The sequence below is a fragment of the Balaenoptera acutorostrata genome, chromosome 8 (genome assembly GCF_949987535.1).
Source record: "Balaenoptera acutorostrata chromosome 8, mBalAcu1.1, whole genome shotgun sequence".
In the NCBI taxonomy this organism is placed as follows: Eukaryota; Metazoa; Chordata; class Mammalia; order Artiodactyla; family Balaenopteridae; genus Balaenoptera; species Balaenoptera acutorostrata.
The window spans coordinates 87,917,224-87,932,501 of NC_080071.1; the positions used below are offsets into that span (position 1 = coordinate 87,917,224).

Genomic DNA, 15,278 nt, shown 5'->3' on the forward strand with positions numbered 1-15,278 from the left:
GCAGTTGGGCAGGGCAGGAACCTGTGCCACACTCCCAGGTGGGCAGGGCGAGAGGGGCACAAGGGAAACATGGGCCCTGGCTTCACCTGCCTGTGGACCCTGTCTCCTGACCTTGCTTCCCAGGGCCCTGGGCTGGGTGAGCAAACTCTGAGAAGGGGGTCACGGCGTCTGTGGGATTGGTGTCTTGAGGTGCCCAGCAGATGCCTGTAGGAGCTGGAGTTCTAAGTCTTCTATACAGGAGACCATTCATTTTGTACATTTTGGAGCACCTAGCGGGTATAGGTACTGTGCTAGGCCCTGGGGGTACCACTGGAAGCACCTCAAAAATGAATCTAATTTCTCTTTTCCTCCCCCACTGCATCTCACTGCTTTAGAATAGGCCCCCATCAATTCTCACCTGTACCATTGCCACGATGTCCTTTAAACAGGTCTCCTGGCTTCAGTCTCTCCCAATTACTTCCAGCCCTCCCCACCCCATCCCACTCAATATGCCATGTGAGTCGGCTGACACAGTTCTGAACCTGTCACTTTCCTGCTCAAAAACATTTTACATAACCTCTGTTAACAGTTTCATGCGTATCCTTCCAGAAATGTTCTCTCTATGCATAATTTCTCTCTCTCTCTCTCTCTCTCTCTCTCTCTCTCACACACACACACACACACACACACACACACATACACCTATATCCTTTGTTTTACTTAGGCTGGACCACAGCACGTACACACTGTTCTGTGTCTATTTCTTGGTAGTTTTCCAATTCAGCACCCTTTAAATCCTTCACTCTTTTTAAAGATTGTCTATATTCTGCTTATGGGTATATTTTGGGATGAAACTGAGTGTCATAGACTGAACGTTTGTGTCCCCACCCCCCGCCCCCTGCCCAAATTCATAAGTTGAAAACGATCCCCCAGTGTGGTGGTATAGAAGATGGGTCCTCTGGGAGGTGATGAGGTCGTGAGGGCTCAGCCTATGAGGGACCTAAGTGTCCTTATAAAAGAGACCCCAGAGAGCTCCCTTGCCATTTCCACTATGTAAGATGCAGAGAGAAGACGTCCGTCTATGAACCAGGAAGAGGATTCTCGCCAGACAGCAAACCTGCCAGTGCCTTGATCTTGAACTTCCCAGCCTCCAGAGTAGTGAGAAATAAATTTCTGTTGTTTATAAGCCCCTCAGTCTATGGTATGATGCCTCGGACGATGGCAGTTTTAAAGAGTGCGCCAGCTCATGTCCCCTCAAATCCCTGATATGGGCACCCGCTCTGTTCTTGGGGCATCCAGAGGACATGTCAGATGACAAATGTGGGGAGAAGGCTCAGCTCAGGAGAACTCCTGATTCTGCCCTCAAGTTATTGCTGGTCTGAACTTCCAGAAGGATACTCAGTGGTCTTGTGCTGGTGTGGGTGTTGAGAGAGCTCCTCTCAGCTTGGGGTGGGAATCCCAGCAAGCTGGGCCCGAGCGGAGTTGTTGAACCCTCTGGAAATGGGGTTTTCTTGGGAAGAGTTTGCTTCCTCTGCTGGTGCTGTTGGCAGACTAGATGCCCGCAGCTGCTTGCTCTTTGGAGAGAGGCATGATTTCAACGTGGTAGCCAACAGGCAAATGATGTACCCCAAACTGACCCAAGATCAAGGGTTTTCCTCTGGGAAGGCTGCGGTGCGCCTCTCTCCTGCTCCCCAGGTTTACTGGCTCTCATTGTTCTGGGCTCCCAGAACAGGGCAGGGACCAGGGCTTATCTGTTTATCTGTTTTCTGGCACACATGAGGAATTCAATACAGACTTGTAAACTGCCAAAGCATCTTCCTAAAGTGGGCAGGTGAATGCTGACAACAGAGGCCCTGGATCTGGACGGTGCCCATGAGGTTGTGCTCCCAGCAGGAGAGGGGCAAGCAGGGACCCTCCACTGCTTGCCTTTTTCTGAGGAAGACTTTCAGACCTCCAAGTCCTGGCTGTGGGTCTTGTGGCGGGTGGTCCCGGTGGTTACGGGCACGGGTTCTGGAATCTGGCGGGTGCAGGCTCAGATCCACCCGTCTCCACCCCCGACCCCAGGAAGTCATCCACTGCCTCCCTGACCCATTTCTCAGCTTCCCTGCTTCTGAGATGGCAGCGCTAAAGCCGGCCTCGTGGGCTGTGTGGAGATAAGGGAGCTTCCTTTTATAAGCTGCTTCACTCTGGACTCAGCACCCACAAGGCCGCAAACCATGGCAGCTGCTGGTAGCCTCAGGTAGGACTATCTGAAACCGCCGCTATTCAACTACTTTTGACCTACGAAACGGCAATTTCTTTCTTTCTTTGTCATTTTTTTAAAAAACGTCTTTATTGGAGTATAATTGCTTTACAATGGTGTGTTAGTTTCTGCTTTATAACAAAGTGAATCAGCTATATGTATACATACATCCCCATATCTCCTCCGTCTTGCGTCTCCCTCCCACCCTCCCTATCCCACCCCTCTAGGTGGTCACAAAGCGCTGAGCTGATCTCCCTGTGCTATGCAGCTGCTTCCCACTAGCTAGCTATTTTACATATGGTAATGAGAGGGTGGCATGTACTTATATATACTGCGAAATGGCAGTTTCTTGAAGTTCAACCCGACCCTGTCTTCTCTCCGACTGTTTTTAATTTATTTATTTATTATTTATTTATTTTTGGCTGTGTTGGGTCTTCGTTTCTGTGCAAGGGCTTTCTCTAGTTGCGGCGAGCGGGGGGGGGGGGGCACTCTTCATCGCGGTGCGCGGGCTTCTCACTGTCGCGGCCTCTCTTGTTGCGGAGCACAGGTTCCAGACGCGCAGGCTCAGTAGTTGTGGCTCACGGGCCCAGTTGCTCCGCGGCATGTGGGATCTTCCCAGACCAGGGCTCGAACCCGTGTCCCCTGCATTGGCAGGCGGATTCTCAACCACTGCGCCACCAGTGAAGCCCTCTCCGACTGTTGTATGCTGGTGGGTGAGACCGGGTTGTGCTGAGGGCTCTCCCCTCGCCCAGGACTCGGGTCCCAGCTCAGCCCCCTCCCTGGAGATGGAGGAGCCGGCATGGCAACCCCTGTAGCTCCCTTCTTGCCAGGTGGGGAGACACAACCCAGGGACGTGGGTTTTCACCCAAAGGTACACACCTGTTAGGAGTGGACCTAGGACCAGAGTTCGAAGTTTGTGACTCCTAATTCAGTTCTCTTTCCACTAAGCCAGTCTGAGGCCGCTGCCAGTTTGGAGCCAGAGCTGGGTCCAGTGGGCCAGCTACTTACACGCGGTGTCAAAGCATCACTGGAAATGTGATGAGGTTCAGGAGGATGGCATTTTCCAGAACTCCTCTCGGAGGCAGTATTGCATGGGGTTAGAAGTGTTTTTTAGCTCCAGCTTGGGCACTGAAGGGTTAGGTGAACTCAGTTCTCTCATCTGTACAATGGGATAATAATAGTGTCTACATCACGGGGGTGTCGTGGGGATTAAATGAATAAGTATTTGTAATTTGTATTATAAATAATACAGTTTGTAAATACAATTTACAAAACATTTAAAAAAGTATTGTAGGGTATTTAAAGAGTGTCCAGCACTTTGTAAGAGCCACTGAAGTGTTTGCTGTTATTATTATGAAGACATTTGGGGATTGGTGCTGCTGATGGGTGTGCGACTTTGGGCCAGCGCTGAGTTGCTGAGGATAGAGAACAGTCCTCAAGCGGACACTGAGGGCCCCTTTTCCTTCCCCACCCCCCGTCCTGTGCCGGCTTTGGTTCTAAATACACACATGACGAATACTTACACTAGCAGCCCATAGGGGGTGGGGTTCGCGTGTGTCCACAGCTTTCCTGCTCCAGGCCAACATCTCTTCCACAGGGGAATCATTGTCAGCCTCACAGGTTTTACAGAGCAGGGCATTTGTGGGCATTTGTGAGGTCAAATAAGGCCATCCTTGTCAGGTGCTCGGACAGGTCCCAGGCCTAGTGACCACTATTTGGTTTGGGGCAATAATAGTAACCCCACCCATCCCCATTAGAACACAAACTCCACAAGGCCAGGGATCTCTGTTTATTCACAAAGCATCCCAAGTTCCTAGAACAATGCAATGCACAAGGTAAGAACACGATACATTTTTGCAATACGAATGAATAAATTTCTCCCCATCCTAAAGGAGATTAGAGTCTAAAAGAGGAATCCAGAAAATAGTCACAGACGCTGTGGAAATCAATTCAGCCTATTTTAAACTGGGACATTCTCAACTCCTCCCTAATTTGCGCTCCCAGCCCTATTAATTTTACTGCTTCCCATCTCTAAGAGCTGAGCACCTCTTTCAGCAGTCACTGTCTCCGCTCCACCCAGGCTTTTATTTTATCTCACCTGGAAAATTGCAACAGACTCTCCTTCTGTCCCCTTGTACCCTGAAGCCAAAAGAGAGACTTCCTCAAAAGTTCATCAAGTGAGATCACCACTCCCTTGCCTAAAGGAGTTTGAAATCTTCCCATTACCTCCAGGCTAAAGTCCAGCTCCAATGGCCAATAAGCACATGCAAAGATGCTCCACATCATTAGTCATCATTGTACCAAATGCCAATCAAAACCGCAGTCAGATACCACTTCACACCCACTGGCGTGGCTATTATCAAAAAAGACACAATAACCAGTGTTGATGAGGATGTGGAGGGATTAGAACCTTAATACATTGCTCTTAGGAAAGTAAATGGTGCAGCTGATGTGGAAAGAGTCTGGTAGTTCCTCAACAAGTTAAAAAAAAAAAAAAAAGTTAAATATAGAATTACCATATGACCCAGCATTTCTACTCCTAGGTAAATACCCAAGAGCTTAAACAAACCCTTGATCAAGTTTCTAGAGGACACTGTTGAACTGCACCTTTCTCCCCGATTTTTATTTCTATTTTTAATATGTCTTTCATAACAAAATGTCAACTTAGCCACTGTTATGTCTTCCAAGCCCTGTTTTCTTGGACTGCCCTTTGCAGGTCTAGATTTTATCATGAAGACTTAGTCCTTCCACCCATGTTTAGGCAATCACATATTTTTACATTGTCCAAACAATAATATTCATAATGGATTGAGTAAAATGCTGATAGATTACATTTCTTTCTCCAAAATGTTAAATTAAGTTTTAAATAGATAATATACGTACATGGTAGGGAAAATGCAAGCAGATGGAAAGGGTGGACAGAGGAGAAGCTGTGTGACTCTTAGGGCTCACCCTGCTTTCTACTTTCCCTCCCCGAACTCGCGTTGGAGGTGGGGCTCCCCAGGAGGCAGGCTCTGACACAGGTGGTTTGTAGGGGAGTCTCCTGGGGTCAGTGCTGTGCAAAGGAAGGGAGGGTGGTGGGATGGGCAGAGGGAGAAGCTGGGCCGCGAGCCCACAGGGAGCCCTGGTGCTGGGACCCTTCAGAGCATCTGAGTTAGGACAAGGGCACCGGGTCTTTATATTCTGGCCAGGCCAGTCTTCAGATACAGTGCTTTCTGGGTTATGACCAGGAGGAGGAAGTTCTTTTCAGCCCCCTGAAGGGGACCCAGGTGGCCCAGCACGGAGTCCACTGTCATGCACGGTCACCAAGTTATCTCTAGCCCTTGCCACCCTTTTGGGCCAAATGCTTATTTTTCATTTTTATTTTCTCGTAGCTCTGGAGGATCCTCTGAGTCTGGGTGAGCCCTGTCACCCAGGGCCTCCCTGTTCCATTCCCATCGCCCTGTCCCTGCCTCAGGGGTGGGGCCCACACGTGGGGCACAGCTGGGCCTTAGCCTCAGGCAGCCTGGGGAGGAGAACCTTAAGAATCAAGGTTTCCCCCCACTACCCCACACTACCCTTTTTTTTTTTTTTCTAAGACAAATTTCTAGGGCTCTGGAGTTATAAAAAGCTCCCATGTGTCATTTTCTGGCAGTTGGACAGCTGCAGAATGTCACTTGGCAGGCCCTCCCACCCCAACCGGGGATCAGTGTTTGATTGATGGGTTTGCCAAAAACAGTTGCAGGTTATCACAAATCTGTTATAAGGAGGTTTGTCAAATTGTAAGAAAAATACAACACAAAACGCTCTTTTCCAAATACCCACTCCTAACGTCTCAGGGACAGAGCTGTTGCCAAACTCCGTGGGAGGCATGTGAGGGTCAGTAAACAGGGGCCTGGAGTGCAATAAAGGGGGATGAACCCTGTGTGGGAGGAGGACAGGCCACCCAGCATCAGTCAGCTCGCCTGTGAGGTGAGCTCCACCTGCCCCGGAGGGCGGCTCTGGCCCCCTCTCAGGACGTGACTACAGGGGACTCATCTCCTCTTCCCGTGCCCTCCTTCAAGCCCCGTGGCGTCCTGCCCCATCAGAGGGAGAGAGTGTTCCAGTTGGGAGCCCATGCCTGCAGGATCCCCGCTCTGCTCTACCTGCCTCAGCAAAGACCCTGCTGGCCTTTGCGGAAAGGCGGACAAGCAAGAAGAATGAGCACGCGAAGCTAATTGTCCTGCGCAAGGGAAGCTACGACGTGTCCACCCCCCAGGTCCGGGTAAGGCAGCAAGTGGCTGTGATTGCTCTGCCGGGAATACGGGGACCAGCTCATCCCTATATGGCTGAGGTCTGGGGGACAGAGCGACCCAGGGGACCATCAAGGATGGGACAGAGAAGGTATCCCCAAGTGATCGCCCGGATCTCACATGGGTTCACCCTGAACAAGTCCGGCTGGCCTAGCTGCATCTGTTTTAGTACAAGTCAGTCAGGGAAACTGATTTTGGAAAGGTTTCCCTACATCCTTGAGAACCTGAGGGAGGACTAGTTCAGCATCACATAACTGGGAGGGAGTTGATCCTTTGAGTAAAATTAACCTGGGGTGGGTTGTTGGGGTGATTGCTTGCAACCTGAAGTTCCAGCACGTAGATCAAGTAATTCTGATGAAGACACCCAAGGCTGGCTTTTCACATACGAAGGGTTTAATATCATTATTATCTTTACTTTGTGGTCATTATGTCCTTGTAGTTGTTTAGAGCATGGGTTTGAAGCAGATGGACCTGGGTTCAAGTCCTGGTTCTACCACTTACCAGAAGTACGGCCTTGGGCAGCTCATCTACCTTATCTAAGCCTCTCACTCTGTAGATGTAAGATGGAGATCGTAATACCTGTCCACCAGGAGTTAGAGGTTAGGGTTAGATGAGACTATGGACATTAGACTCTTGGCACGGTGCCTGTCCTGAGAAGCACTCACTGGGGGATAGCTATTAATGAACAGGGATAGACAGCAGAGCTGCAGCATCTATGACATACGCCCGGGGACTATGGACGCTCACGGTGAGTCCTAGCAACATGGTGCTGCCCCCTCCTAGGCCACATTAATAGAGGATGGTGTATAGAAGGGGGGAGGCGATTGTCATATTCTGTCACACACAGGCAGAATATTGTAGTTATTACCAGGGCTTTACTTTTCAAGAATGGGAAGCTGGACTGAGCTGGTAAGTTGAAGGAGCCAGGATGGAGCTGCGAATGGCTGGTGCCTGAATCATCTTTGTACTTGAGGTCTAGTACATCATAGGTGCCCTGGATGTATGTTGGTGGGATCGGGTGGGGTTGGGCTGTCTCGGAGGGAGTGAGGCGGAGCCCTGGGTCCCGCTCTGGGAGGTGTTGTGAGGGTGAATGAGCACTGGACCAAGCGTTCTCCTCCATGACCCTTGATCCTAACCCCACACCGCCCCCCAGAGTGCAGCCTCTGTCACTGTCACTGGCCATTTCCAAGCTGTGCTGCTCCTTCCCTCCTCACTTGCAGTGGCATGCACAGGAGGCGGTGGCCCAAGCCCAGATGGAGGGCCACAGCTCCATGAACCCAAGCCCCCTGTACGATGAGAAGACGGGGACCGTTTTCCTCTTCTTCATTGCCATCCCTGGGCAGGTGTCTGAGCACCACCAGCCCCCCACCAGGGTCAACGTGACACGGCTGTGCCAGGTCACCAGCACCGACCACGGGAGGTCCTGGAGCCCCGTCAGGGACCTCACGGACTCCGTCACTGGCCCGGCCCACAAGGACTGGGCCACTTTCGCGGCGGGCCCGGGACCCTGCCTGCAGCTGCACAGCCCGACGCAGAGCCTGGTGGTGCCAGCCTACGCTTAGGGCGACCGTCCCTCCCTGCAGGCGCCTTCCCCGTCCGCCTCTGCCTGGCCAGCCGCGACCACGGGAACACACGCGCGAAAGGGAAATCCGTGGCCCGGGACACCCTGGAGTGCCAGGTGGCCCAAGTTGGGGATGCGAAACGGAGGGTTGTGTACCTGGACTCGAGAAGCCCCTTCTGAGCCAGGGTCCAGGTCCAGAGCGCCAACGACGGGCTCGATTTCGGGGAGACCCAGGCAGGGCAGAAGCTCGCGGAGCCTCCCCATGGCTGCCAAGGGGGCATCATTGGCCTCCCCAGCCCCCGTGCGGGATCAGAATCCCCAGACCAGTGGCTGCTCTACACGCACCCGACTGACCCACGGGGAAGAGCCAACCTGGGCATGTACCTCAACTGGCAGCCCCCCGCACCCTTGGCCTGGTCGGAGCCCACTCTGCTGGCCCCGGGCAGCTGCGCTTACTCAGACCTCCAGAGAATGGGCGCCGGCCCCAGTGGGTCACCCCGGTTTGGGTGTCTGTACGAATCGGATGATTACAAGGAGATCGTCTTCGTCATGTTCACCCCGAAACAGGCCTTCCCAGCTGAATTTTTGCTGCAGTGAGCCCGCTGTGTACTGTGCAAGAGGGCTCTCCCCACTGAGAGGCTGGCGGTTTCCTTCCTCCCGGTGCCTCTGGACCTGGGAGGCTGCCTCTCTGTTCCCTTCGTCGAAGGTGTGCAAGTGCGAGTCTGTCTCTGGGCTCCTTTCCGCCTGCGCTGTCTCAGCCTTCCCAGAGGCTTCTATTTGCAGCCCAGAAACTGAAGGAACCTGGCCTCCTGGAGCCCCTTGGTTCAGCCTGCCTGCTTTCCCCAGCCCAGGTTTTCTGCAGGTCTTGATAAATTATCTAGTCCAGCCCATTTCTTCTTAGCAAATGCTCATCACGTTCCCAGGCAAAGGCTGGGACAAAGCTGTAAATTAGCAAAGATGTGTGCATACGTTTGTGTGTGTGTGCGTATGTTTGTATGTGTATGTGTCTGTCTGTCCATGTCTCTGTGTATGTCCTCAATGCTTTAGAGCAGGGAGCATGGGGAACGGCCCTGCAGGGAGGTAGGGCAGAGTCGAGGAAAAGTAAGCTGGCTTACGTCGTTGTGTTAGTTTCCCAGGGCTGCTGTAACAAAGTACCACCAATTTAGTGGCTTAAAACAACAGAAATTTCCTCTCTCACAGTTCTGGAGGCTAGAAGTCCAAAATCAAGGTGTTCAAAGGGCTGTGCTCCCTCCCAAGGCTCTAGGGGAGAGTGCTTCCTGGCCTCTTCCAGCTTCTGGTGGCCCCAGGCCTCCCTCGGCTCGTGGCTGCATCACTTTCATGTCTGCCTCCGTCTTCTCATGGCTTTCTCTTCCTTCCTCCCTGCTTTCTCTTCTGTATCTTTTAAGGACACTTGTCATTGGATTTAGTGCCCACCTGGATAATCCAGGGTGATCTAGGATAATCCTTCACTTAATTACATTTGCAAAGACTCTTTTCCAAATAATGTCACATTCACAGGCTCTGGGGTTAGGACATGGATATATCTTTGGGGGCCACCACTCTACCCACTACAGTCATCATAAGTTATTCTTCTATAGGTGATGTGGCTAAAGGTAGGAGCGGAATTCCAATGAATCAGGTAATGCAGAAGAATGGAGAGGGAGGGAGAGGGAGGGCTGTTGGATGTACGCCTGTGGCACAGAGCTGCTCTGGGCACTCAGTCTTTGGGGTGACATGTATGTCACCGTGTGCAGGCTAAGAGGGGAGGGGGTTCTGTGTTGTATAGTCCTTGCCGTGGAGAAAGAGCGAGAGAAGGCTACTCCCAGGTTGTCCTGAGGTGACAACCTGAGAGAGGGCCCCTCCTGGGTGGAGGAGGCTGGCTCTTGTCTGACCTCTGGGGTCTTCGGGGACCTTTGTCGCTTGTCCCTGTGGTAGAGTGGACTTGCGCTCCGCCCCCATCAGAGCCCCTCTAATCAGCTCTTTTTTTTTTTTTTTAAAGTATTTGTTTATTTATTTATTTATGGCTGTGTTGGGTCTTCGTTTCTGCGCGAGGGCTTTCTCTAGTTGTGGCAAGCGGGGACCACTCTTCATCACGGTGTGCGGGCCTCTCACTATCGCGGCCTCTCTTGTTGCGGAGCACAGGCTCCAGATGCGCAGGCTCAGTAATTGTGGCTCATGGGCCCAGTTGCTCCGCGGCACGCGGTATCCTCCCAGACCAGGGCTCGAACCCGTGTCCCCTGCACCGGCAGGCAGACTCTCAACCACTGCGCCACCAGGGAAGCCCTAATCAGCTCTTTTATTGATGAGAGCAGTCTAACGGTTTGATGACGGGGGATCAATGACAGCGGCCGTGGGTTCTTACGGCTGAGCCGTGTCTCCGTGAGGCCAGGCAGTGGTTAGATGGGTTGTTCGCAGTGTGGGGAGCTGGAGATGTGGCTTTAGTTCTGGGTGTGGTTCCCGCACTGGCCTCCTGCTGCTGCTTCTCTGTGTAGGATTTTAAGAAATCCAGCTGGAAGGATGAGGAATTAGGGCCTGGTCATTGCTAGGATGGAAAGTTAGGCCCCTCTGTTTGGGGGTTGCCCTCCTGGTGGCTTCCAAACCCTACAAAGGGAGCTGTAAGTGGGGGGCTGAGGCCAGATTAGGAGGGTGAGTATGAGGGCTTGCAAGCCAGGGGCAGGGCACCCTCAAGAAGTTTAAGGGGGGGGGCAACCCTATAGTGTAGTATCCCAACTGGGACACTTTTGAGAGTGAAAGGATGATGCTATTAATAGTTATACCAAGACAATGGGCATTAACCAGGACTGTACCAGGCACACCAGAGGTTTAAGAGGGAAAGACCCACTAAAAACTGTGCCAGGGTTGACCTCTGTTGATTATCCTGGAAGAGTCAATCATCTGTTAAGGTCTTGAGATGAAGCAGGAATAAGATAAGGCATCTGGCTACTGCCAAGCAAAGCTTCACTCTCTTAAACTCTCTCCTTTCACAGAGGTCAGTGGGTCTCAAATCCAACTGCTTATTAGGATTCCCTGGGGAGGGACTTCCCTGGTGGTCCGGTGGGAAAGAATCCACCTTCCAATGCAGGGGACGTGTGTTCGATCCCTGGTCAGGGAACTAAGATCCCACATGCTGGGGGGCAACTAAGCCTGCGCACCAGAACTATTGAGCTCGTGCGCCTCAACAAGAGAGCCCGCATGCCGCAACTACTGAGCCCACACACTCAGGGGCCCACGTGCCACAACTAGAGAGAGAAAAACCTGCAGGCCACAACTAGAGAGAAGCCCACGTGCCTCAGTGAAAGATCCTGTGTGCCACAGCTAAGACCTGACGCAGCCAAAAACAAAAAAAAAATAAGGAAAATAAATAAATAAATAAAATATTTTTTTAAAAGAACAGAAATCAGTGATGTTGAAATTTAAAAAAAAACAAATTCCCTGGGGAGCTCTTAAATTATGCTGATGCCCAAACATAGGTATTTTTTCAAAAGCTCCTCAAGTATTCCAGTGAACATAAAGATCAAGAAGCACTGGCACATGCGGAGCAACTAACCCTGTGCACCACAACTACTGAGCCTGCGCTCTAGAGCCCGTAGGCCACAACTACTGAGCCTGCATGCTTAGAGTCCGTGCTCCACACCAAGAGAAGCCACTGCAATGAGAAGCCCATGCACCACAATGAAGAGTAGCCCCCGCTCACCGCAACTATAGAAAGCACACGTGCAGCAACAAAGACCCAATGCAGCCCAAAATAAATAAATTAAATAAATAAATTTATTAAAAAAAAGAAGCACTGGCACAAATAATCTCTAAAGTTCCTTTTAGTTCTAAATGTACATGAATGCCAAAGTCTCCTGATTTGAATGATAAAACAAAAAAAGCAACAGTTAATTAGGTTAAAGCTGAGCTGACCTACTCATCAGAAGACACTATCAAGAGAGTGAAAAGAAAAGCCATAAATGGGGGGAAGATATTTAGAATACATATATCTGACAAAGGACTTGTATCCAGAATATATAAAGAGCTCCTACAAATCAATAAGAAAAAGACAAGCCAGTAAAAAAGGGCAAAAGGCTTAAACAGTCACTTCACAAAAGAGGATGTCCCCAAGGCAGCCAAACACATGTTCATCAGTGAAATGCAAATTAAAACCCTGAGATACTTATCACTAGAATGACTAAAATTAAAAGGATTGACAACAGCAAGTATTGGCAAGGATGTGAAGCAACCAGAACACTCATACATTTCTGGAGGAAGTTCAACTGGTACAACCACTTTGGAGAGCTGTTTGGTAATATCTACTAAAACTGAATGTGAAATACTCCAGGACCCAGCAATTCCACTCAGAAGTATATTTCCAAGAGAAACGAATACATGCAGCTGTCAAAGACACATATATGAATGTTTATAGCAGCTTCATTCATGAAAGTGCCAAATTGAAAACAACCCAAATGTCAGTAAAAAGTAGAATGGTGGGCTTCCCTGGTGGCGCAGTGGTTGAGAATCTGCCTGCCAATGCAGGGGACACGGGTTTGAGCCCTGGTCTGGGAGGATCCCACATGCCGCGGAGCAACTAGGCCCATGAGCCACAACTACTGAGCCTGCGTGTCTGGAGCCTGTGCTCCGCAACAAGAGCGGCCACGATAGTGAGAGGCCCACACACTGTGATCAAGAGTGGCCCCAACTTGCTGCAACTAGAGAAAGCCCTCGCACAGAAACGAAGACCCAACACAGCCAAAAATAAATTAAAAACAAAAAACAAAAAAAAAGTAGAATGGAGAGCTAAATCGGGGAATATTACACAACAGTAAAGGAATGAACTGCTACACACAATAGCATGGATGATTTTCAGCCATTATGTTGAGTGAAAGAAGACAGACTCAAAAGAGTACACACTTTATGATTTTATTTATATGAAATTCAAGAACAGGCAAAACCAATCTATGCTGTATAAATCAGGAGTGGCCAGCTCTGTGGAGGAGAACTGTTCACTAAGAAGGGGCTAGGAGGCTTCTGGGTGCTGGGGACATTCTCTTGTTTGATCTGGTGCTGGTTAGGTGGCTGATTCCGTATTTTAAAAACTCAACGACCGGGACTTCCCTAGTGGCGCAGTGGTTAAGAATCCGCCTGCCAATGCAGGGGACACGGGTTCGAGCCCTGGTCCAGGAAGATCCTACGTGCCGCGGAGCAACTAAGCCCGTGCGCCACAACTACTGAGCCTGTGCTCTAGAGCCCGCGAGCCACAACTACTGAGCCCGCGTGCCACAACTACTGAAGCCTGTGTGCCTAGAGCCCGTGCTCTGCAACAAAGAGAAGCCATTGCAAAGAGAAGCCTGCACACTGCAACAAAGAGTAGCCCCTGCTCGCCACAACTAGAGAAAGCCCGCGTGCAGCAACGAAGACCCAATGCAGCCAAAAATAAATAAATAAATAAATTTATTTAAAAAAAAAAAAAAACTCAACGACCTGTGAACACAAGATTTGTGTACCTCACTCTATGTATGTTATACCTCAATAAAACAATAAACATTGAACTGAATAGTGGATTTGGTAGTTAAACCTCCAAATCAATATATTGTATTGGGTTGTAAAACTTTGGAACTGAATATTTTTAATAAACTTTTGGGGAGGAATAATTTTAAATTTATGGAAAAGTTGCAAAGTTAGTACAGAGTGTTCCCGAACACCCCACACCCAGTCTCCCCTGATGTTCACATCTTACATAACTGTGGTACAGTTGTCAAAACTGAGAGGTTAACATTGGTACATTACTATTAACTAAATTCTAGACTTTATTCAGATTTCACCAGTTTTTCCACCAATGTCCTTTTTCTGTTCTGGGATCCAATCCAGGTTACATTTAGTGAAACTGAATTTCTACTGTAATTTGTGTCCTTAGAGACACACACACACAGATTGATACACAGTTCCAGCAGGCCCCTCCCCTCCTCCTAACTTCCCCTAAAAACCACTTGTCAAACAAATGAATAAACAAGGAAACACAAAGAATGTGTGCTTCAGGCCTGGACTGCTGGGGTGAAAATGTTGGAAATAGTTCAGACTCTGAAGGCTGGGGAAGATGGCCCCCAAATCAATTACACGGGTCTAGGCTGTGCCACGTTGTGGGTGAGGGCCTTGGCCAGGTTTCAGCCCAATGGCCCTGCCTGGGTCGTCTGGGGCTGGTGCAATGTGTGTGTGTGTGTGTACCCTTGTGCAAGGCCATTGCACATCCACTGCCAGGCCCCAGCTGGAGGGAGGCTGGGGGAGCAGCCCTGTTCGGTGCTCTGCCTGGTGACCCCAGAAGCAGGGCACAGACACAGCAGGGAACAGGGAAGCATGGCCTTGCCCGCACTCCCCTTAGCAAAGGCAGGGAGACCTGGGGCTCCAGGTTTGGAGAGCCCCCTTTGGCCCCAGTTCTCACAGGTATTCATCTCAGAGCAGCTAGTGCCCACCTCAGATCTGTGCAGCTCCGCTGTGCGGCCCCTCTGTCTGCACGCCACCTTCAACTGCAGCCTCTGGTGTGGCCTTTTCACCTGTGATGGTCACAGGAGCCTCTCCACATTTATTTCTTGGTCTTCCAGGAACAGCGACTGTGGCCCACACTCCTGGGGCCTGGGGGACCAGCTCTGGGAAGCCACTGAGGAAGGGGTTCTAAGGCTGGGGAGCTGGTATGTCTGCTGACATACCTGCCACTGGGGAGGAGGCACCAAGGCCCTGACAAGGCCTGTATGGTGGGCTGAGTAATGACCCCTAAAGTTGTCCACGTCGTGATCCCTAGAATCTGTGACTGTGGCCTTACGTGGCTAAAGGGACTTTGAAGATGGGATTAAGTTGGGGATCTTGGGGTGGGGAGACCATCCTGGGTGAGCCGGGTGGGACATAGACGTGATCACACGTCCATAGCACAGGGAGGCAGGGGGAGAGTTGACTACAGACAGTGAGGATGTGACAGTGAAACAAAGCGCTACACTGCTGGCTTCGAAGATGGAAGAAGTCACAAGCCATGGAATGCAAGCAATGCAGCTCTGGGGGCTGGAAAAGCAAGGAAGGACTCTGGAGGGGACGTGGCCCTGCTCATAACTTGACCTTAGCCCAGGGAAACTGATTTTAGACTTGTGCCCTTCAGAACTAGAGGAGAATAAGTGTGTGTGGTTTTAAGCCACCAAGTGGGCGGGGGTTTTTTACAGTGACAATAAGAAACCAATACAACCCTGCTCTTCTTGCCTCAGCA

General features: G+C 50.6%; 1 protein-coding gene across 1 annotated transcript; it reads left to right on the top strand.

Moving 5' to 3' along the window:
- The first annotated feature begins 6,115 nt into the window (after positions 1-6,115).
- On the top strand, positions 6,116-8,650 carry NEU2 (neuraminidase 2). The gene is given in 5 exon segments (XM_007184894.2): positions 6,116-6,172; positions 6,265-6,355; positions 6,358-6,464; positions 7,713-8,091; positions 8,094-8,650. Coding segments are annotated over 5 exon segments (1,191 nt in total).
- The last annotated feature ends 6,628 nt before the right edge of the window (positions 8,651-15,278 follow it).